At 39.1% G+C, this 25,203-nt stretch overlaps 2 protein-coding genes across 4 annotated transcripts in view; one reads left to right on the plus strand and one right to left on the minus strand.

Moving 5' to 3' along the window:
* Positions 1-25,203, plus strand: part of pcxb (pyruvate carboxylase b) — a 238,018-nt gene that overhangs the window by 135,507 nt on the left and 77,308 nt on the right. The window lies entirely within an intron of this gene.
* Positions 243-25,203, minus strand: part of LOC107721658 (leucine-rich repeat and fibronectin type-III domain-containing protein 4-like) — a 25,859-nt gene continuing 898 nt past the window's right edge. Inside the window, exons 2-4 of one of the 3 annotated variants that reach the window (XM_016529778.1) lie at positions 23,273-23,997; positions 9,504-11,259; positions 243-2,512 (exon numbers count right to left, since the gene is read on the minus strand). In XM_016529778.1, coding sequence (XP_016385264.1) covers positions 1,288-2,512; positions 9,504-11,233 — 2,955 coding nt within the window. In that variant the 5' untranslated portion in view covers positions 11,234-11,259; positions 23,273-23,997 and the 3' untranslated portion in view covers positions 243-1,287. Of the gene's footprint in view, positions 2,513-9,503; positions 11,260-18,706; positions 18,727-23,272; positions 23,998-25,203 lie in introns of those variants that run through there. The other 2 variants (XM_016529781.1, XM_016529779.1) reach the window with 2 other exon arrangements.

A 25,203-nucleotide genomic window follows, 5' to 3' on the forward strand; every position in this document is an offset into this window, starting at 1 on the left:
GTAAAAAAAAAAATAATAATTTAACACGTAATGACATTGACATTGAGTTTACTCCAACAAAAAACTTTTTTTTGTTTTTCACTGCTAGTATATTTCATGAAAAACAAAAATAAACATTTCTGGCAGAACAGCTCATTATTGTTCTTTTTATCCATTTCTCCAAACAAAACATATTTTAAAACAGAATTTATTCATTGATTCTGTGGTTTTGGAATGGCATTTTTTAAATGATTTTTTTTTTCTTCTATAATAGTCCAGCATCCTTGCCGCCAACGTAATTGTCACAGAACACAGTCCTGTACTGGATAGTGGTGGTCACATGATAGAGTAGATCTAGTGGTGTCATAAAATTACTTTTGATTATTTTTGTGTGCATTAATCCACCCACTCACTTACAAACACATACACACATACAGGCTCACGCACAAAATATCAATTGTCAGTCAATATCCATTTATGCTTTAAACGTGTTCCAAATCATGCCACCATTGTTCAATTTGTACACTTTCACTTTCCTTGCAGTTTGCATCCTCTACATTCCACATTTACTGTAATAACATTGTTGCAGTTATTAATTGATCTCCTCCGATCGATTGTGCATGAGTCGGCATGTCCACTTGCTGGCCTTGTTCCTGTAATGCACGTGGCCACAGGAAAATGAACCATCGTATTTCCCCAAGGTCCACTTGAGTTAGAAATCACTGTTTCTGTGGGCCTGCTTACATTTAGTCTTTTTTTTTTTTCACATCGACTGCCTTTTAAAAAAATATATAGTTTATGGTTCTCCAAAATTCACTGACAAACCAGACTGTTTGTATGTTTTTTTTAGGAGTCTTGACTTTTATATCTGCTGTCTATACCCTTGCTGCTTTTTCTTTCTGGAATGATCCATCAATATTATATGAGATCTTCAACAACTTTCCTTCTGAAGAGCCAGTCTAAAACCATCCTATGACTTATCTGGCTTAACTGGTCTCTCAGCCTGGTCAAGCTGGTCTTCAGCTGGTTTTGCTGGTGTCACAGGCTGCCCAGCTGGCAAGTACCCCAAACCCCTCTAAAACCAGCAAACCAGATCACCATTCCTAAACCAGAGAGCAGCTAAGACCACCAAACCAGCTGTTGTTAATTTTTTTTTTTACCCCTTATGGTTTAGCCCCACTTATACAGTAACTTTGCCACATTTGCGGCTCTCTTTTAAACTGGTTTCTCCTTCCGCATCCATCTTTTGGTCCTAACAGCCTGTCTCTTCATTTATCTACTTGTGTGTCTTATCTGTTTTCTCTTTCCCTACACCACACTCTCCTCAAGTTCTTCTGCCTTTTCTTTGTCCTTTTCTTTATCCTTCAGCCACTGGTTCTTTGAATTTGTTGTAACCTCCGCTTTTGGATGGTTGGAATTTGAGTTGGTGGCGTTGTAGGCACGGATGTATCCACGTGCATGCTGCATGTGGAAATCGTCACTGCCGCTACTGGTTGTTGAGGTGCTTGTTGCTGAAGTGCACTGGACAAGCATGCCATGTAACGACTGGCTCCGTTTGGTCCAGATTACGCTAAGTCTCTTGGCATAACTGTAGCAGGCTGTTGTGGCGATTTCACCCATATCGAACGATGAGCTTCTCTTGTAGCGCAGGGCGCTGTGAGGAGGACTCTCATGGGACAACACAGGGCTCTGATAGGCCATTGAGGAATTCCACTGGCTCTCTGGTCCTCCCCGACGGACTACAATGCCCCCTCCTGTGCTGAACCGCCTGTCACGACTGTACGTAGGGGGCAGAGCCAAGCTTAAACTGGCCCGTTTACTTGTGTCCACATTGGTAGGACACAGTTTGAGCGGTTTCGCTCCTAATTGCCGTGACGGACGTGGCAGTGTGGAGGGGGAATGATTACTGGGGGTATAATACAAAGACATTTGCTCTTTCTCCAGTGTGTATGGAGGAAGAGGCCTGACAGGACCCATCTCGACTTCTAGTCCTGCCCTGAACTGTTCCAGATTTACCTTGGGCTTTGGGAGGGTTTTTGGTTTCACTTTGGAAGTTGGTTTGGGCGGTGACCCCAACCCTCCCTCTGCCACTTTTCGTTTTTGAACAAGCCCCTTGGGCAGCACCACCATCATCACATTCCCATTTCCGTTACTCTGAGAAAAGACATTGACTCCCTTGGCAGGAAGAGGCGGGGAGTCTGTTCCTGAGCAGCCTACCTCCTCGCCTATTTCATGATGATTGTCATGGTTGCTGCACACACGGTGACGTACCATCAGTGCCACGGTAAACACTAACAGCGTTACCACAACAACTCCACCAACCAGAATTGTAAGAGTCCCGCCAAGGAAGTGGGCTTGAAGCGAACGGCAGTCTGGGTAATTGTCCTTGGTGCTAAACTGGGTGCAACCAAGGACCTTTGTGGCGGCCATGGAAGTGACTGTGTCATCAAAAATGGCTAGCACGCACAAATTGTAGTCTGAGCCAGAGACCAGGTTTTTCAGTAGAAAGCTGTCAGTCGTGGGGGGCAGAATTCTGAAAGAGGAGAGAGAGAAAGGAAGAAAGAGTGGATGGTTAGTAACCTGTAGCAATTACCATCTCCCCATTCCATCACAACGAAACAGTATTTTGCTTAGACTCATGTTCCTTTATTCCCTTGTCCGTAGCACAAAAGCCTACACTAACTAACGTAATGGAAATGTACTGGGCTATTCTGGCACACCACCCGCCAAATTAAGGCCTTCCCAAACAATACCTCTAATATTGACATATAATTACAGGCTCGGATCAAGACCTTGACACATTACAATACTGCTTCAGTCACATTATTAAAACCCCCTTATCCTCCCACATGCAGGCGTTTTTTTTCTTTATCTTTCTCTCATGGAAGAAAATCATCAGCTAATGCCTGCCATCCACTGGTCCTGATGGGTTTAATTATGTATCCGCTAAAAATGAAAAGACACCTTAAGTAATGCACATGGAATATTAATTGGAGACAAACACATGGTTTGGCAGTGGGCTTTTTTTACTGCCTTAATTGTTCAGTTTTGTCCCAGAGTGTTTTCAAATAATATTTTTTGTTCTCCTTTTTTGTCCTCTTTTGTCCAATTTGTCATTTTATTATATACTTTCTTATTATTTAGCAGTTCTTATTATTTATTATTTATAAAAAAAAAAGAAAAAATTATTTAAATTATTATTTGAGACGCTTATTATTTGAAAATCCAAAAATCCAATTTGACCTTTTTATGACAAGCTACGGTTAGTTCATGTTTTAAATTGTTGTGGTGAAGCTCCCCCAAGTGTAATATGAATTAATAATTTATTATACCGTTTTAACATACATGCATCCATTGCAGGCTCATTAATGTGACGTATATATGAATGTTGAAATTATAAAAACAGTTTGGAGGCATTGTGGCTTATATATACATATACACACACACACACACACACACACACACACATATATACATATATATATATGGGGTGTGTTTGGGAAACCTGTTTAAAAATTAGTGTTATTTTATATATAATAAATATGTAATATTATATGCTTACTTACTTTATTTGGCTTACTCTATCTCTGCACATTAAACTGGGATATACTGTACAGTATGATATAAGTATTTGAAGTTGAAAATAAGTTACTCTAGCCTCCGATTTGTTCTTATTTTAAGACTGGAGAATCTAACATTTGTTTACCGATATAAATGCACAGGCGTAATTTGTTTATTAAATCAATAAGGTTAAAAAAAAACTCTCTCCCACTCTTTCTCTCTCTGTCGAACACACACACACATACACACACACACACACAAACACTCTGTCTGCCTGAACTGCTCTGTCATTGGGGTTGGAATCTATTAAGCCCGGCTGTGCTGTAAATTATGAGTTACAGCTCAAGGTCATTCTGTCTGCCCTCTTCTAGCTTTGTATTTCCAGACTCTGTGTAGCTCTGCATGCCCTTGTTGTGTTGTTTTTCAGGCACAGGAAGAGATATACTATTAAAATAAACATGAAACAATGTCTCAGTAGCTGTATCCTAGGCAGTATATTGGAGCTGACATATTTTATAAGTTACTGACCATACACTAGTAGGTAAACATCTCTCTACCAGGACATAAAGCTAAAACAGGTATTACCATGGAAAACATGTACAGTAGGTGCACTAGATATAGTATGTGTGTAGGTGGATTCCTTTTTTATCCAGAGGAGTTGGTGCACTAAGTGTGAATGACAGAGCAATAATGATAGCATTGGTGCATTCATTTGACACGTCAGTTGAATTTGTACTATTTTGAAACTGGATCCACAAATGTAAAACAAGGGGGAAAAGATACCATAGCAACTAATTAGATGTCCAGTGGAAAAGGGATAAAGAAAGACAAGTGTACTTGGCAGGAACGTGACAGGTGTCTGTCTCTGGGTGACAAATCAGTGCTAACTGCATTGCAAGCTAGATCCACATATTGACAGGGCAGATCAGTATTGGCTCGCGTCCCGTACAAAGTGGATGTGACCTCCAGCAGTCTTAATGTGTTTATGGGTGTCTGTATTGCTTCTTTTTTTCTAATTGTGTCCTTTTTTGAATATAAATGTTGTAAAGCCTGATACTGATACACAAACTGAGCTCAGCCAAGAAGTCAGAGATTTCAGTATGAACTGAAATATTTCTCATTGAATTCCCACAGGACCAAATTATCTGAGCTATGCTATCCATATTAAAAGGATAGTTCAACCAAAATGTAATTTTTCTGTCATCATTTATTCACCTTTATGTTGTTACAGACCTGTTTGACTTTCTTTCCTTTTTAGAACACAGAAGGTGAATTTTTGAATAATAACTTGGCCACTCTATTCCATATTATTAAAAAGAATGGGTGGGGCTGACAACCTCCAAAAGGACAAACAGAATATAAAACTATCATAAAATAGGTTCATTTGTTGTCTTCAAAAATATAGCTTTGTGTGAGGAACAGACTAAAATGTTCACTACCACTCAAAAGTTTGGGGGTCAGGTATTTTTTTTAAAGAAATTAATAATTTTATTCATCAAGGACTCATTAAATTGATCAAAAGTTAAAGACAATGTTAGAAAAGATTTATATTTCAAATTATTATTTTTTAAGAATTGTTGAATTATTATTTAATTATTTAGAACTTTCTGTTCATCAAAGAATCCTGAAAAAAAGAGCATTTTTCAAAAACATTAAAATAATCTTACCGACCTCAAACTTTTGAACAGTTGTGTACATCATTATTCAAACATTTGTTTTATTCACTTTTTTTGTTTTATTCTGTTACCCGTTGTGACCAAATCTTTGACTCAGTGAGTCACTCCAAATTTGTCTGAATTAATGAAAATGAATAACTGATACACTAAAAAAGTGCAATTTGTTTACAAATCAGACCACTGCCGGTCCTAGACGTGTGGGGGCCCTAAGCAAAACTTTAAGCAAAACCAGACCTATAATCTGTTCTTTTAGAGCAGTTTCACTGTCACCTATAGTGAGTTAAAAACAGTCAGTAATACAATAAAAAAAGAAAAAAATTATAAACAGTAGCACAAATACAATGGAAAAAAAGATACAAATTAAATAAACAATTTAGCCTACTAAAAATAATAGCCTACTATACAGAAACTGAATAAAGTAATCAAATGTAAAAATAAAACACTGCATAGTCTTCGCTGTATAAATTAACTATACATTGTATCTCATTACAGTTACTAAAGTTATTCATTGAAAAGCAGTGAATGATTCTCTTGAATTATTTTGTTGTTTGATTAACATTAAATGAGAGAGAGCAACCGTTTTTTTTAGGCTGCTGTCACTTTAAATGTGAATGCACCGATCTAATATACTGACAAGCAATCAATTACTTTCCCAACTGTTTATGTTCACTTACAACCAGGGTGCGAACTACGGGGGAGCTAGGGGGAGCTCGGCTCCCCTTAATAAGACATGGGCTCCCCTGAAAACATAACAGAGCGCTTTTAAGTGAAAACTCACAATGCTAACATTTTGACATATCTTTGTGTGTATTTAAGCGCACACTCGAAGCCCAAAGTAGCCTATGCTTGTCCATGTGAATCAGACATGGCTTCATCTCTCTTGAATTCAAGGAGAGATACAGTAGGGATGGATGTCAAGGGTTTCACTGATAAACAGCTTTTTTGGCATTAGCTTTATAAATGTGGGGAAAATGGTCAGGATATTTAGCTTAATATCTTAAGCTTTTGTTTACCATGGATGAAGGAAAGTAGGGGTTTGTAGCAACATGAGAGTGTGATGTTAAGAGAGTATGAGAGTAAGTGATGGCAATTTTTATGTCAACAATTGTCTAATTTTTGTCTTTTTTTTTCTCGTCAGTTGATACATGAAATTGAAAAATGATTGAGAACTCCATTAGGTCTCCTGAGCTATATAGTAAAACAGCCATTGAGCAATAAAATTTTCTTCTGGATTGTCAGCACTTGTAACGTTTCAGAAGAGTGAGTTTGACCTTTTCTTCTAGTGCCTTTCATTTGTGAGATGGAACTGCACAAATTCAGATTTTGCCTTGTCATCCGTCAACACACACACACACACATACACATCCATTCTGCAGTAAAAACTGACAGGGAAATGTTTTGTGAAACTGGTGACACAGAAACAGGCAATTATTAGAACACTCTAATAATAGAGAGAGAGAGAGAGAGAGAGAGAGAGAGAGAGAGAAAGAGAGAGAGGAGGATGGAGCCTGAACGGAGGGAAGGAGACAGAAAAGACTTTCATCATTTGTCTCCACTAACTTAATCTTCATAAACAGACTGCGTTTATTCTCTAAACTCAACCCTGCCTTTTTCTTGTCACACTCTTTCCTCCCATCCTCACCCAGTTAATGTCAGTCTTTTTTTCTCTTGCTTCCCTCTACAGGATCTACCTTTCTTTTTGCATTTCCTCTGTGTATCCACTGAGACACCTTTTCTACTGTTTCTTGTTCTTGAGAAAAAGCTATACATCCAGGCACCAAACCAAAGCCAAGATAAAAGCTTTCCTTTTACCTGTAATCTCTCTCATTCTCGATTTTTCACTCTCTGCTCCTCTTCCTGTTGTTGTGGTGGCCGTCAGCAAGATAGGTTGTGACATACTTATTGGCACTGCAGTTTAAGCTCATTTAAAGACTTCATTATTCTATCCCTTGAGCCCTCTGTCAAACGCTCTATCTCTATCTCTGTCCCACCCCTCTTCTTTATTTCCCATTCCCTCTTTCTGACTCTCTCTCTCCCTGCCAACCCCCCTGTCAGATTCAATGTCTGTGGTGTCAGAAGCTTGTAATTCTCACACACCACATACACACATTCACTCCCTATTGGCCCCTTAATGAAGGACAGACAGCAAGAGGGCGTATGTCACTTGCCATAGATAATGTCTCAGAGAAGTGCAAGATGTATCGAACATGCTCCGAAAATGTCTGACAACGACTAGGCTGAAGCTGCTGCTAGAGCCACAGACACTGATAACATGAGAAAGCAGTAGGATTGCCTTTGCCTTAGGTTCAACATGAAGCTCATTATTATCACGATTCATGCTGACAAGAATCAGAGCATGGCATATTCATTATTACAATGCTGTTAAATGTCATATTCAATGGGTTATATAAGCTGGCTCTAAATGCACATAAGTGGATTTCTGAACAATTAACCTGTAATATGACAGTAGATCATATTTAAAAGCCTGTTGTTTGAGCCCAATCCATCACTTTAATGTTACTTTCAGTGAAGTATTCTTGAAATCCAGGTTTAGTCAACATATGCTAGTCTGGTTAATTTCCAAAAAAAATGGTTCACTAAACTCAGTGACATGACTCATCTGTGGTGACTCATTTTCAGTGACCCGATAAAGCACTAGACAGCACTGGCACCGTTTTTGCAGTTGCTGTAGTTGAAGACTTGGAGTTCATGTTTCATCTTAAGACGCTAATTTTCACTAACAAGATATTCTTGCAAGTTACTTAATTAATTGTCAGTTAAAACATGTAAATTTATTCGTGAATAGATATAATTTGCTTTATTGGGGTAAAAGGGTTAGTCCACGCAAAAATGAAAAAACTCACCCTCATGTCGTTCCAAACCCGTAAGACCTTTGTTCATCTTCAGAACACAAATTAAGATATTTTTAATGAAATCCAAGAGCTTTCTGACCCTCCATAGACAGCAATGCAACTACCACATTCAATGCCCAGAAAGGAAGTAAGGACAAGGAGTAAAATATTCCAAGTGGCATCAGTGGTTCAACGTTGATTTTATGAAGCTACAAGAATACTTTTTGTGCGAAAAGAAAACAAAAATAATGACTTCATTCAACATTTTCTTCTCTTCCATGTCAGTCTTCTTCTCTTCCATGTCAGTCTTCGACGTGCGTTCACAAGAGTACCACGAGACATGCGTGTGGTGCTGCGTTCTGACGTAGAACCTGGATGCACTGCACCTTGTTTACAAGCAGAGGAAGATGCACGCTGTACATAAAACAGTGTTCGTAAACATGCCTGAAGATTTTGTGAACGCACATTGAAGCCCGACACGGAAGAGAAGAAATTGTTGAATAAAGTCGTTATTTTTGTTTTCTTTACACACAAAAAAGTATTCTTGTAGCTTCATAAAATTAAGGTTGAACCACTGATATCACATGGACTATTTTAATGATGTCTTTACTACCTTTCTGGGCTTTGAACGTGGTAGTCTATGTCTATGAAATCTTAATTTGTGTTCCAAAGAATAACAGGTTTGGAACGACATGAGGGTGAGCAATTAATGACAGAATTTTCATTTTTTGGTGAACTAACCCTTTAATTTGTATCAGTTCATGATGGAAATATGCAACATAATAGTATGGATTGCTTGGGTTGTTACCGACATCTGGTGAAAATTTCAAGTCAACAGCACCTTTAGAAATATATTTACTGAGAAAAATGGTGATGACTTCCACCTGGGTTAGTCAAATTTCAGAACTAAAAAAATGGCTTCCTTTTAATTCATGAATGTAAATTTTAATTGAACTGGACACATCGATCACACAGGACTTTCAACTGTAGCAAATTAGTATCTGGTTGTTTATCTTTTTGTCTATCTGTCTGTCTGTACATTCAGACAGACTGTACATTCAGCTTATCAACCTTCAGGCTGGATGGCTTTTTAAACTTTTTTTTCAAAACTTGCAAGCAAAGCTTTCTCACACCAACAGTCTTGATTACCTTTGATTTTCTAGTAAAAATAAATAGTTATGGGTTTTGATTCATTTCAATTCTACTTCCTTAAATTCAAATTCCAAGCTCCATCTTTAATTCAAATTCAGAAATTAAATAAGAATGTAAAAGGCATTCTCAATTCAGTTTTGAATGATGCACAAAATTCACTTCTACAGAATCTGTATTCCATTTGTTTCAGTTCTTCAACTGAAATCACCTTGTAAATACATCATGTGCATTTCCTAACACTGAAAGCTGATGTTATGGTTTCAATGTTTACACTGTTACTCACCTGTAAATTAGTGTATCATCAGCAGTACAGTTATACTGTATTTGATACATCCACACCAGGCTGGCTCCCATCAGTTGACCCTTATCCCACCTCACTTGTGCTGAGGTGGAGGTCACTCCTTGTACTCCCACCATCTGCTCCTCAACCCCTTCGCTAACCACATCCTCACTCTCTGCCTGACCCTCCTCCCGTCCCTCCTGAGGGTCACTGTTACTGTCCAGACCAGGACTTTGCCCACTGGAAGCCTTCCCTCTGGTGATGTCTGATGATCCTGGGTCACGAGCTAACAATACCGTTCCATTTCCACGATGAGGGAGGGGAATAACCTTCAGGTCAACAAGTGAGGTGGCTTCACCTGCAGCATTGATAGCAATGCAAGTGTATGTACCATCATCACGAGCAATAGTCACATGTAGCTCAAGAGTGCCATTTCGGAAAGATGTGGTACGACTGGAATTGCCAATGATGCGGTCATCTGGTGAGACCCAGTGCACCACTGGCTCTGGATCACCAATAGCACGACATTTGAGAGTTGCCCTTTGACCCTCCAAAACCCAGAGTTTGTGTGTATGTCGGGTAATAAGCGGAGGTTCACATGCAAATTCCTCCTCAGGGATAGACCAGAAATAACGTCCCGCTAAATGAAGGGGTGTAGAACAAGTTTCCATATCATCACTGCGGATCAGCCTCCTCAACCAAAGCAGTTCACAGTTGCAGTGTAACGGGTTACCCCCAAAATTTAAGTTGATTATGGCATTGTAGGGTGTAGGGCTGATGACCCCCGTCTGGGAGCGAGCGAACAATGGATCGGGTGGTAAAGTCTGTAGGCGATTGGAGGTCATGTCCAATCTGGCTAGTTTGTAGAGCTCACTAAAAGATCCCTCAGAAATCTGGTCAATGAGATTGTGATCTAGGTTCAAAGTGTGCAGACTAGCCATACTCTGAATGGCAACCCAGGGAGCCTTGCGCAGATTGTTATAGGATAAGTCCAAATCCTCTAGAGTGAGTAAAAAGTCATCAAAGGCCTCAGAGGAGATATTGATGAGTTGGTTGTTGTTGAGAATGAGATGCTGCAGGTTTATCATGCCTACTAAGTCTCGTGGGCCCAGCTCTGAGAGTCGGTTGCCATCTAAGTGCAACGAACGAAGACTTTCCAGATCTGCAAATGCCAGTGGCCGGATGTGACTGATGGTATTCCGGGATAATGTCAAATCCACCAGTCCCGTCATGTTGGCAAAGTCACCTCCTCCCACTTCTCGAATGAAGTTATCTGCCAGGCGAAGCTCAACAGTTCGGCGGTCAATGTTTGGCGGGACAAAAAGAAGACCTTTGTCAGCACAAAGTGTGCTTAGAGATTCTGAGAGATTCCTGCAGATGCAATGGAAGGGGCACGCCGACACTACACCCCACGTCTCACCAGCTACAGCTCCTGGAATCTGACTGAAAAGAGCGGGCAGCAAGCAGGCACAAGTGACCAGTGCCAGCCAGTGCAATAATTGCAGTGGTAGTGTTGGTGAGGATGTGTCTGGGGGTGAGTATCTGCTGGTGAACTTTGGCCAGAGCGGAGGAGAGGGTTGACGAAATGCTTCAGAGGGTTTGAGGGTATTTTGTTTCAGATGAATGGATGGATGAGAGGGCAATGAGGGGGAGTGTGTGTTCCTGTGAGGATGGCATAAAATGTGGGACGGATGTGGTTTTCTGAATGGCTGAAGGGGTGGGGAGTCTTGCATGGTAGATAGGGGAGTGATCCACAGACCTAGAAAAAGCAGAAAGAGAAAGACATCAGTCATGTTTCAAGTGTCAACTTTGTAGTACTGATGTGTGTGGTTTCTTTAACTCTGAATGAGCTCATGCAGTTGCTCTCCACAGGAGTTTCTACGCTTGGGCACCCTGTGCATAAATGCATGTAAAATTACAGCAAAACCAATGCCAATAACCAATGACCACACTCTCAAACACTGTTGGTGGAAACTGCACCATCTACGAACCTCTAAAAAGCACGCAAAGGCCATATAACAATTGTTTTACTGCTTTTTGGAAGTGGAAGCTGGTAAATTTACACTCCCACATTTCTGTGTGGCGGTTTTCTTTGAAAGAAGAGCTGTTTGCTTCACTTCAAGAGAAGTAAGAGCCACAAAAGCTCTAGTCATTTCACTGAAACTCAGCACTGATTGACAAACTCTGTTTAAGAAGTTTATTTTTAATGATGTGCAAGCTACACGGTAAAGATAAGGTCAAATATAGTATAACAATCTGTACAAATAAATTCAGAATGCAAACATTGTCAGTTTGTGCAGTGCACTTGCTTGAACAGATGAACTGGTGTGTAAACACGCAGAAAGAGAGAAGGACAAAAAGAACGAAAGAATCATCACATCACATAAAAATGCTAATTACAGGTTTGAGACTGAAAAATCTATAATATCTGTAATTTGATCTCTTGTGCCAATTTGTCATGTTTGTCATGGTAAAATATGGGTTTCAACCCAGAGATGAAGCTAAAGAGTTAAGTTCTTTGAGAGTGTACATCACACTTTTGTCCTACATTAGCGCATTCAGCAAATGCTCTTTAACTGTGTCACTTAACACTAAGTGCATGTAATCATGCAGGTACAAGCCAAGGAAAACAGCGATCAGAATCCGCAAGAAATCTTCCATCTCTGCATGTATACTGAGAATTTGGACCACAGCTCAGATGAGATGACTTACAAATCAAACATTCTGTCTTCCTCATGGCCAGTGTTGGGAAATAGCCTACTAAAAATAGTGACACTACTAACTCAAATACATTTTTCATTTGTGTGACAGTTAAAACAATGTAGCTTTTCCAGCAAGGTACTTTTGCACTGTATTGAAACTAAATGCCACATGCAATAGCTGGTTTTAACCGCCTGGGGTCGGCAAAGGTGCCAGCGGGTGCACTTTTATATTTTCCAGATGACAGAGAAAAGAACTTAAAATGCTCTGTCACTTTTTATTGGACACATAAAAGTAATGCATCACTTGAATCTGTAAAGGGTCTACTTTTATTTGTGTATGCTCACCATATCAACAAAACTTTGTGCTTTTGTAAAATAAAGAAAACAAAAAGGGTGCGCTCTCAGTCTTCACTGTCTTCACTGTCTTAACTGAAACTCAGCGAATACTTTACATACAGACATGAGAAATATATCTATAGAGAGCTTGACATGTCAACATTGTATTTTGTAAGCTTTACATCCTTAAACATCCTAAACTGTCCCTTCTGTCTACAGTATATATATGCTGTTTAAAACAGATTTATTGTAGTGAGATGGTTTGTTCGAAACAGTCTTGCTTCTCATAGGTATCATTGAAAAGTCTGATTCATTCTAGTGAATCATTTTAAATAGTTCTCTCTCTCATACAGGGGTTGGACAAAATGATGTGGACACCCATTGTAATAATATTTATCTTTTCATTGCCTAGGTTCCCTAATTTGTATATCATAGTAGTATAAGTTGTGTTTAGAAGTGTTTAATACAAATGGTCTGTGAAGTGACTTTTCAGACTTCCAAAAAGAACAAATCATGGAAGCCCATTTAGCAGGAGCATTTTTAATCTTAACAGTCCAGTTGTTTGGTGTTTGAAGAACAACAGTCTTTATGATTTTGGAGTAGTAAACAAAATATGGCATGACTTCAACTGCAAAGAAGAAAAGTGTTCGAAACCTGAAAGTGAATGATAGGGACTGTCGAACACAAGAAGGATTGTGTCGAAACAACACAGAACTACTGCAGCAAAGTGACAGCAAGCTTGCAATATTCATCTTACAGAACCTGTTTCCACAAAAACAACCACAGAAAAGTTCACAAAGCCAACATCAACAAGAGCTGTAATTGCTAAAACTTTAATCGCAGACACCAGTGCTAAGATGCGAAAAAGATATAGTCATGATCGTTAAAATTTGGACAGTTGGAGCTCTATTGCCAGCTCAATCACCTGACTTAAATATTATCAAAACCACTGTGGGCAGCTTTGAGGAGAAGGGTCAGAAGCCAATTTCTTCCTCCAACATTTCTAAGCAACTGGCAGGTGTTCTGATAGATGACATTCCACTGGAGACCGTTCACAATTTGTATGAATCTTTTCTAAGAAGGTTGGAGGCTGTATTAAAGGCAAATGGTGGTGAAACACCTTAGTAAAGAAATGTTGCCTATCTCCCAGGTCTTCACTTATTTTGTCCAACCCCTGTATGTAGAGTTGGGAAGTCTGATTCATTCTAACAAATCAGTTTGCCCTGCTTGGTCTTCTCTCTCTTATACAGTATTGGAAAGTCAGATTTATTATTTATTTATTTATTTATTTTGGACGAATATTTTGTTAAATGTTGTTCTTCATTACTTATGTCATATAATCATTTGTACTCTTAATTTTTTTATTTGTATATTTAGAGTAAATGTTTTGAAAGGTTATATATTTTTCAAAGGAATTGCCCTTAGCTTATTTTTAGTCATTTTTAATAGCTAACTTTTTTTTTCCAACAATAACTTGACTTTAGTGTAATTAATTAGCTTAGCAAGCCGCATCTTCAAAGTAACATCCCCAGCACTGCTCACGTCAGACTCACATCTGTAACAGTGATCTTTATATAACCATTCCCAACTGTTTGTGTCCATGCAGTACTTCACATACCCGTGAATGCACCTCATTAGTAGAGTTTGTGCTTGCTCACCCCTCTTCGATATTATTAACAGTACAGCAGTAATTATGCAAATTTCAAACCGACAAGATAATAATTTTTGCAAAGTCATTACACTGAAAAATGCAGATAAATATAACCAGGGAACAATCAGACTTTACTCAATTAAGCATGTTTTTCAGCACATTACTCATTAAATAGTGGCAGATTCTTATTTTGTAATTATATAAAAAAAAAATTAGGTGAGTCCTCAGTGAATTTGCTCTTGAAAGTGCAGGAATTGGAGGGATCTTGAGCATTTATAATGTTCACATAGAAAGTGCCTGATTAAACCTCATGATTTAATTGATTACTGTATTGACTGGACAACCTATCCCGAAAGATTCTTACAGAGACCATTAAGATTATTCTTACAGCATTATGGTTGTAAAAAATTACTATAGTATTTGACAGTAAGTATGGTTGCCATGGTCATTTTTTTAACGGGATAAGTCATGTGTAACTGGAAATTCTGTCATCAGTCTCACCCTCATGTCATTTTAGACCTGTACAACTTACTTTATTTTGTGGAACATAATAAAAGAATAGTGTTTTTTGTACATACAATGAAAGTCAGTGTGGTTCAATGTTCTTTGCATTCCATTGTTCTTCAAAATGTCTTATTTTGTGTTCACTAGAATGAAGAAAGCCATACAGGTGTGGAACAACAGTTTCATTTTGGGGAAAACTGTCCCTTTAAGTGATGAAATTCAATGAAGACATATGGGGAATGTCAATGCTCGGTAATTAATAACTAGAGATATGCACATCATAAGAAATAAATTTGTTATGTGTTGAAGGAAGAAGAAAGTGCAAGTGCAATTTCTAACGTGACTTTTAATGTCTTGTAACTCTGCATTCCCAGAAGTCTGTATGAGAAACTCTATATTGCTATGCCAAAGTATCGACTTCATCTGTCTCTTTCTCTTCTCCTATGTGGTCTTCCTCCGACCTCCTGTGACCTTCCTTCTCCTCTGCTCTCCTCTCCTCTCCTCTCCACTCCCTCCCTACCTATTTCTTTTCCACGCCCCTCTTTTTCAGTTTCCTTCTATTACCCAGGGTTCTGCTTATCACCTGTGTACACTCTTCCCATCTGCCCTTGAGGTAACTTGAGAAGTGATGCAACATTAGTTAAGTATCCCTCCCCTCTCTCTCCATCTCCCATTCTCACCATCTTTAGCCACCTGAGAACAGACCAGCCGAAATAGATCTTGTCTCTGTCGCCCATCGATCCGGCCGCCCGGGATAGATAGCAGCCCTTCCTCAATGTTATCAGGCCTCTTCCTCCTACCATCCTCTCTCCCTCTTTTCTCATCCTCCGCCCTCTGTGTCCTTTACTCATATTCGTTTTTAAGTTCAGGACATGCCGGTGCTTGTCTTGGTCTAATTTTATCTTCTAGAGCTATTGGGTGTGCGTGCATGTGTGTGTTGGTAGGGCGTAGATTAGATTAGAATAGACTATAAATTCTGGTAATCCTTTTGTAATCCGTAATGTTATTCATGATTCAGACTGAATGAAAAACTACTGCGAGTGCCTGGCTTTAGAACGTAATAACCCTGTCCGTTATGTGTGTGTGTGTGTGTGTGTGTGTGTGTGTGTGCGCGTGTGCGTATGTGTGTGTCTCATGCTGAACATCTCTCTGCACTTAGCAACTCCCTCAGCGCCTCTTTCTCCAACACATTCTGTCCTCAATGCACCCCTCCTTTCTCCCCGTATCCCTCGCTGCCTCATATTAAATCAGACGCAGAGTTTTGCTGCTGTTGCCAATGTCTCCACAGCTTCAGTGGCCACAAAGCGGATGACCATTTGCTGATGATTATCACATCAATTACGTTCTGTACCGCACAAGACTCTGAAGAGAGCTGTCGCACACACAGTGGCTGAAAGACTAATTGAAGCAGCATTGACTGAGTAAGAATCATTAGCATCCTGGATTAGTTTTACCGACTTCTTGGTGCTCAAGTTGCATAGCAAGACTTTTTATTTCTTCTTCCAGGAAGGTTTTTTTTCCAGGGCAGCATGACACCATAAACACAGTGCTCAGAGACCTGTCATCAAACCAGTAGGTTTTACCTGTTATTTTTTTATTGTAGTCACTGTTATCCAAATCTTGTATTTTATTGTATTCTATTTTATTTGATTTGATAGGGTATTTAGTTAGTTATTTTTGTTAATTGGTCATAGTCTAATATTGTTTAACGATATTGATTCTAAAATCTCAAATCTGCTAAATTCAGTTTTAATTTATTATATATTGCTTTTCATAATCCATGTAGTTTTGGAGCAGATTTACAAAGGATAGTGCATTATAAGGCACCAGTGATGAACAGACCAGAGGTGACAAAAACTCCATAACATGTTTGTGTTTTTTGCATGCATTTTAATAAACGACAATGACAATCGCATTTTAATTTACGCGAAATTCTGATTTAATTCAATATTGTTAATTTTGGAAAAAAATTAGTCTGTAACTCTAGTACCATTTTGTTGCCTTTTATTTTATGATTTCACTGACTGTATGATTGTTGCCTCTGGCTGATAGTCAGATAGACAGGTATAAACAGTACAAGTGGGATGTGGTGATGGGAAGAGGAGTATAGCGCAGGGTGCTGCCCATAGAAATGTTTCCCACTAGAACACAATTTATTGTCAACGAGAGTGGTCAGAATTTAGAGTAGGCACAATCTCATAAAAGTGATGAGCGATAGAGAAGCGAAGTGCATTTCTGAGACAAGAAACTCTATAATACCTGGAGAGAGCTAACCATTAGCATTCAAAGACAGCCACTTACCTAGCGCAGGAAGTATGTGTTTTGAAATCTCACCTGAGCCAGAAAGTGAGTAATCACTCTGAAGCTGCAGGAAATGACATCATGACTAGGCTGCCTGGCTGATAGCAATATACACCATCCCAAAACCTTATCTATCATGAACTATGAGTCCATTGCCTGCTTTTATACTAGGGGCCAGATTTACTGGCTGATGGGAGGGGAAAATTCTGTGTGTGATTTACTGACAATGCCCACATTAAAGAACACAGACGCAGCCAGATCTTCCGTACTGACGAGCGCAATCTACCAAGAGCAGCACAAATACCAGTAATTTGACAAGCACAGATGTTAGTAAATCGCGTTTAACACTCTCCTCTCATAAATTTTGCGTCTGAAAGGGAAACCCCTACAAATGCATGAGCGCAATCTACCAAGAGCAGCACAAATACCAGTAATTTGACAAGCACAGATGTTAGTAAATCGCGTTTAACACTCTACTCTCATAAATTTTGCGTCTGAAAGGGAAACCCCTACAAATGCATATTCAATAAGGTCAGGCGCAAAAATAACTGTCCACGTCTTTTCAGCGCTAATTCTTCACTGCGTGTCTTTAGTAAATCCTGAGAGTACTTTTATGAACGCCAAAAGATGGTTTGTGTTGGCGCAGGCTGTTAGTAAATCGGACTCTAGATATTTTTTTATTTAATGGCTGTCAGTGGGAATAAACGAGTAGTTACAGCATCCACCAGCAGTGGCTGATTTACTCATTTTAACACTAAACAACAAAAGCTCAATGCTGATCGACAGTAGATTTGTGAAATTTCACATTACCCAGTTGTTTTATCTCATCACATTCAATTCAGTTGCAAAACCGGAATTTGGGTTGCATATATTTTTCCAATAACGCTGTAAATTTAATGGCCGGAGAGGAACTAAGCTCTGATGGCTGAATAATGAAACAATCAACTTTAGGTATTGCAATAAATAGAACTATAACTTCATATCTCAAAAAAAAAATGGCAGTAGTTTTTCTGTGAAGGTAGGGCTAGGGGAAAGAAAATACAGTTTGAACAGTATAAAAACCATTACGTCTATGGAGAGTCCCCATAAACCATATATACATACGAGTGTGTGTGCGTGCGTGCGTGTGTGTGTGTGTTTGCAAAAGCGAGAGAAAGACTGAGAGAGCCAGAAAGAAGGTTGAGACAGGTGGCATAGGTCACAATGAGTTTAAGTCTGCATTATGTTTTTGTGTGGATATAAAAGATGAGCTGTAGATAGGTGTAGCCCCACATATATCATTCATATCATCTGACCTGTGGTATTAAAGACTTCTATCCTCTAATGAAATATCTTACTGTGAATTGAACTGGGGGATTATTATCTGTGCAACAAAGAGAATCAATGATCCTCAGATGTCTCCTGCTTTTATAGGAAATGATCTCCAACACACACATGCACACGATCAAACGTGCATACACACACATACTCTTTGACAAATGGCTTTCATCTTCCTGGTTCTCATCTCACAGTTGTACATCAACTCTCTCATATCTTCACCATTTTCCCCTGTTCTTTTTCTCTCTCTCTCTCTCTCTCTCTCTTTCTGACTGTGTGAGCAGTAGATGAAGTGACTAAATGTCATGAAGTCATTAGGATGTAAAGAGAAAAGGCAGAGATGTGGAAGGTGTTCACAGTATCTTTCTTACACCCAAACACACATGCACACTCACATGCACTGATATGGAGGCGGATGACGGCCTGACAGCAGTGATCCATCAAGCTTCTGAAAGGGAACTTGCCGACGAGAGAGAGAGAGAGAGAGAGGGTGAAAAGCTGGTGGAACGGCAGAGAAAAGTGTGTTGGTCTAGATATATAATAAGATATAATTTAGTATAACTTAACAATAAAAGAATAATGAAATGTTTGCTTGTTATTTTTTAAGAAAATCAGAACCCAGATGTTTTGACTCCACAGGATGAATTCATATTTCAGTAGAGTCTTATTTATTTGACCCGGCAATGACCCTTTGAGCACTGCACACTCAGACTCCCAGCATCGATCCTTCTAGGCATCTGATTATCCATCTAACCATGCCTTCATATGCCTGTCCATTTCTCTATTTATTCAGTCGTCCATCATCTTTCCATCCACCCTTCCTGCCTGTAGTATCTTTCCGTCTGTGTCTGCCATTCTGTATGAGTCTTTTTGAAGAGGTCAGTCTCATAATTCTCCTCATTTCCTGTTCTTCTGTTTCTGAATTCACTGTCTCAGCGCAGTGAATCAGCAGAATATAAACTGTGATCCTTAAGCACTGGAATACGCTCGATATTCTGTATAATATGATACTTATATTTGTCAGTCTACATCTTGCATTTTATGTATTACCGGCAGGTTTGTTTATCTGTCATGGTGGGGACTTTGCATTTTTAAAATCATTGGGACAGTTGGCTGGTTCACACAGTGCAGGTGTTTTTAGGTTTTACTATCATAAATTTCATGTGTGTTACCATGATGGTGTTTAGTGTTTCTGTGAATGACACTGTGCACCTTCTATTTATGAAGAGTTCATTTGCAAAAACCGATAACTCCATTTTAATTTTTTTCAGAAATCACGTTTTTTTATTGCGCATTCCAAGTAATATCAATCAAACTGCAGTTGGGTTGTTTTGATTAAGTAATAACTTAAACAAATACAGGAAATTTACAAATTAAAGTTCATTGAAAGTATGTTTTTTTTAACATATTAAAAGTTTGTTTTATAGCAAAAGCAGATAACTCCAAAAGTCGTTTTTTGGCAAAAGCAGATAACTCCACATTTCATGTTTTAGAGTTTAAAAAAACACTCGTTTAATCTTTGAAATCTCCTCAGATGACAATGTAGATGCCTGACAAACGTTGTTGTTGTTGTGATCATAAACTGTATGGATGTGATTACACACAATACACTGAGCTTTTCCCTCACCATTGTAACGCGCTGCTTTTGCAAGGTTCCGTGAAAACGTTTCAGCTTTTATTTTCCTTTTTCGCCCTGAAGAAGATATCACAGGTTCATCAAGTTCGTCGAAATTATCCATCCTCGATCACTTTTAGTCAGCTTTGACGAAACTCCTCTCAGCTAGCACGTCTTTTCAAAGTGAAAGTAGCCTTGTCACCTGACCTGAATACAAGCGAGCTGATTCGCTAAAATGGACTTATCGCCTTCTGTTCAAAAACAACAATGGCGCTTGTCGGCTTCTGCAGTAAAACGTGAACTCGCGATGCCTTGAAAGTGGACAAAACCGGCTTTTTTGACAAAACGTGTTTAGGGTTCTATATGTGGAGAATAATGCACGCCAATCTTTTTTTTTTTACAGTGGCGTTTATCGGTTTTTGCAAATGAACTCCTCATATGTTAATATTTAAAAGCTGCTTGTGATGGGCTTTGGTTCATCATGTGACTTTCTCATCACCAACTGCTTTTGGTGGTTATCAGTGTATTACAAAGCTATCAGTCTTAATACGTAAACTTCATTTATAAGATCTGTGGTGTCAGTTAATTTTATAAGGTCCAAAGCCTCATGAATCGGTATCGGGGTATAGATTAAGCATTTTTTTAACTGATCGGTATCAGCTATCCTGAGCCTGATCACTTATTTTGTGTCAACTATCACGCAGGTGTGGTGCAGTAGGCCTTCAAGTAGATTTGCCAACCAACATTAAAAGGAAAAGACATGACGCACGAGAACCAATGATGTCTGTTCCAGAACGTCTCATGTTCTAATCTTTCATCTTTAGCGTATTTAATGCGCACTTTGTAACAAATCACTCGAAAGTCTTTTATTTACCATTTACTTTCATCTGCTCTCAGACTATATGAGACGGTGTTGCTTAACACATTGCTATGGGTTGCATCTTCCTTCAGATTGAGACACATTGTGCCCATAAATATAATTACTGTAGTATCATATTGTGCTATGCCCCTTTTTTTACATTTGAGCCCCTGCCCCTGAGAATCTCTCTGCATGGCCCTATATACATTGGATTGAATTTAATAACTATGATGTACTATAAAGTATTGGCTCAGGGCTTAGTATCGGCAGATACTCAATATTCAATGACTTGGAACTTGATTGGGACATCTCTATTTATAACACTTTAACAAATAAAACTCTCTATGCCTAAATTAACCAATAAGTTAACCAGTTTCACAAGCTAGGATCTGCTGGTAAACAGCATGTCTCTGCTGGCACACCATCTGGACCAGCCCCACACCAGCATACACTGCCACTGAATTTATTTTGGCTCAAGCTATTTTTCAGCAGGGTTAGTGAAATAACTGGATGGGTATCACAGTGCAGAGTTTAGCACAATGTCACATGCTCAGTGAGCACCTTTCTCTTCTTTATGATCTGTCCTCCTTCATCAGAACCTGCTGTTCCTGCACATGCACAAGCTAACTGCTAATGAACTTGTTCAGTTTATATAATGCTGCTGCAGGGACAAACTCAGGAATAGAGAGAGAAAGAGAGAGAGTTGATAGACATGAAGGTAGGACACGCATGTTTGGCGAGGAAAGGAAAGGAAAGGAAAGATTAGGATAGGACAGGATAGGATACAACCTTTTTGGACAAAACTGTCAAGGTAGGAAGGGAAGCCAGCATACAATTCTCTTAATTATCTTAAATAAATAAGTGGGAAATTGTGAAATCTGGGTGTATGTAAACACCCAGCCCTTTCTTTGAATTGAGAAGAGGAAACAATAACTCAGAGAAAAGGACTTGGAGAATAAATATGAATAAATAGACAAAAGTACTTAAGAGGGTTTATGAAGTATGAGGTGCTGGTATTGATGTTGGCATGGTAACAAAGAGAATGCATGCTACTTTTAAAGCAACCTCTCTCACACTTAATGACACACACACAGAGAGAGAATACACCAGCGTAAAAGGCTGTAGTGCAGTGTAAAGTGTCCTTCATGTGTGCACATGAATATGCAGAGAGAAGCATGCACTCTGGATAGAGAGCACTAGAGCTCTTCAGCTGTTGTGTGTGTGTGTGTGTGTGTGTGTGTGTGTGTGTGTAAAATCAATCTCTCTTGTGTTGTGTCACCGCATTAGCCGCTGTTGGATATGTGCTTGTGTTTATGCAAGGATATGAGAGAGAAAGAGGGAAAACAGGTGGAACAATAAATGGCCCACAACATACTTTGAGCTCCATAAATAACTGGATATTCACATCTGTCTTTCATTGGAGGGAATGAGGTGTTAGTGTGCAGTCATAACCGTTTCTAGAGCAGAATGTTGTTCTCTGACCCGTTCATGTGTATCCAGTCAGGCATCGTCAAATTTACAGCTGTTTAAATGACTTCAAAAGGTCAACATAGTTCTTCCTTCAAAATAACCACCACATGTATTTCAGACAGGAAGAGAAGGATAGGAAAGAAAATAGCAAATGAGGTCTCTTAAAATGTGAAGTGTAGAATTGATGTGTCAGCAAACAGAAATACAAAAATAATGCTTCCAGAACACCGCTGTCTGCCATTGGTCTAGCAAACAGATAGCCCCGCCTCAAACTCATGCCATTGGTTAAGCCAGTGTTGCTATGGCTATGCAAAAGCTGTTTTAAAAAAGTAGACAACTTAATTACACAGCCTCCTAAGGTACATCATTTTGCCCAAATCCCAGAATCCATTGCAGTCACCTTAGTAAATCCTACATCCGATAAATATTTTGATTGAAATTTTGATGTTAAATAACAAAAACAACATGCAAACACCAAACCCTATTGGAATCGGTTGTGAATTGTGCGTATCCTTCCAGAATACTGCTTTAAGGTGTGGCAAAAAAGGTCAATTTATGTTAGTCAATGCAACAAATCCACGTGAGCAGCTTGAACAACTTTAAAATGTTTCCTTCTTCACCAGATTAGGTGGATTACTGTTGAAATTACTAGAATTTGCTCATGAGAACTCACCTGACAATGGTAAACGTGAAGGTGTCTTAAGAAAGCTGCTGTCTATATAGACAAGGACCCTGTATGCCAGCCTTTAGTCTCATTTATTTTTATTTTCAAGACAAAATCGATACTTAAATGAAACTCGGAACACCATTAAGTCTCCTGAGTTCTGAAAGAGCAACCTCTAAGAGATCAAATGTTCCACTGTGTGTGCTGAAGGATGTGAAACAGGACTGTGCATACAAAATCTGGGTAAAGATTTTTTGCCCTGCATCTTTCATCTCTGGTCAGTCAATTGCCTTGTCCATTATAGTCTTCAACCATTCCAGTATATCTGTGTTTGTGTGAGTGAGAGTATTTACCTTTTTTATCTGTGTTGATCCCAGGTCAATTAGCTGCTCATTTCCAGGTGTTTATCTGCATGTGTTTCAGTTTCTGAGGTGCGTTTTAATCCAGACTGAGGTGTTTATCCCTTGTCAAGGTAGAGGAGTGTCTGTGTGTGCTTATGAGTTTATCCTGTGTCCATGCGCACACTTCAAACATGAGGATTTAACTTGAGTCAGACTCTCAATTCCACTCGTATCTGGGATATGCACTTGGATATGCTCTTCCCTTGTTAAAATGTTCCTGCTATGAAACATTTTGGCCTTGGGGCCTACCAGCAATTTCACATTTCCACTGGTGGCATTTTAAGATTCTGACCATATTCTTCCACCTTTGACTCTTTCCAGCTGTTTTTCCCTCTATTTTCCAGGATCCTGCTGTTTTTATCTTCCTCTCACCTTCTATTCCTGCTCCTTTTCATCCACCTGCCATGTTCATGTGCTCATTTTCCCCTTTAACACCTCATCTCACTCTCTCTCATTATGTCAGTCTGTTTATTCCTTATTCCAGATGTGCACCTTGTTTGTGTTCTCCTCCAAATTGCTCTGATTGTTGTTTTCATGCACTCGCCTCGTCAGTTGTTTGTTCCATTCGTCTTTCAGTGTCGAAATCCAGTGAGCTGCCAGTTCTGAGGCCTTTGTGTCTCACAGCAAAACAACGTCTCAAGCACTGAAAAAAATGGGATGATGGAAAGGAGGGATGACTGAATGTGGAAGATGAGTATGGAATGAGAGGAAGGAAGAAAAAAACAATTAATTTCAAGATACACAGAGATACTGAAACTGATACCCAGAAGATGGGACTTATTTGAACATTTGTTTGTTAAACGAGTTATAGTTCATTGTTGTCACAGGTATTTCTTCTAAAATTCCTGGGTAGAAATACAAATATTAACAAATGAGGCAATTGTTGATTGAACACAGATAAGAACACATAACAATAAAATAAATATAGAAATAAAAATAAATATGATATATTTAATCAAGAAATATTTCATTAAATTAAAATGGTAAATAAATACAAATTATACATAATTTAATTTTTTTTTTTAAATAAATATGATTTTGAAGATCTCTTGGTATCATGCCATTCTGAGATCTATTCTGATGCGAATATCAGATTACTGGGGTCTTTCTCAGGAGGAAAAATCTGAGAAGCAGGATACCTCAGCTCCATTTGCTTTTAACTTGCCATCAAGGAGAAATGATTGAGATATTAACAAGATCTCATTTGGGATTTTTCCTTCCTATCCAGTGGAGAGAGATAATATTTAATTACATGCTTCTTCTGATGTCATCGAGGACTGCCACTGAAATGCACAGAGTCCAGTACTAAATGGGCCCACTGTCCATTGGGCTAAATGATTAGGACCGTAGTAGCCCCACCATACCCCCATCACGGGGCTCAGGACATCCCCCTCCCAGCCCTGGACACCATCCCTGATGTCATCTCTCCATTTTGCACTTCTAAAAAAATTCCTCTAGACTGCATCTCTCCTCTTGTTTAGTCATCTCTGTCTCTCACTGTTTTCCATGTTTTCTCAACTCGTCTGATTGCAAAAAAAACATTGATCCCTCTTGGAAATGTCACTAAAGTGTTTTCTTGTAATTTTGTCTCTCACCTTCTCTCTCTCTGCTCCATCTCTATCACACACACACACATCTCTAGTTATTTTTGTGTCCTCTTCAGCTTGTCATTAATCTTGAGCGTGTCTCAGACACCTCCTGTGTGTGTGTGTGTGCGTGTGTGTGTGTGTGTGTGTGTGTGTGTGTGCGTGAGTGTGTGTGTGCTCGTCAAGAGAATCACAGATGCAGACAGTGTTTTTTAATCTGTGGGTGTGGTGACAGTGACAGACTGTGACTACTAGTTAATGTGCGTGTGTGTGTGTGTGTGTGTGTGTGTGTGTGTG

The sequence above is a fragment of the Sinocyclocheilus rhinocerous genome, unplaced genomic scaffold (assembly GCF_001515625.1).
Source record: "Sinocyclocheilus rhinocerous isolate Xijiao unplaced genomic scaffold, SAMN03320098_v1.1 scaffold1382, whole genome shotgun sequence".
NCBI lineage: Eukaryota > Metazoa > Chordata > Actinopteri > Cypriniformes > Cyprinidae > Sinocyclocheilus > Sinocyclocheilus rhinocerous.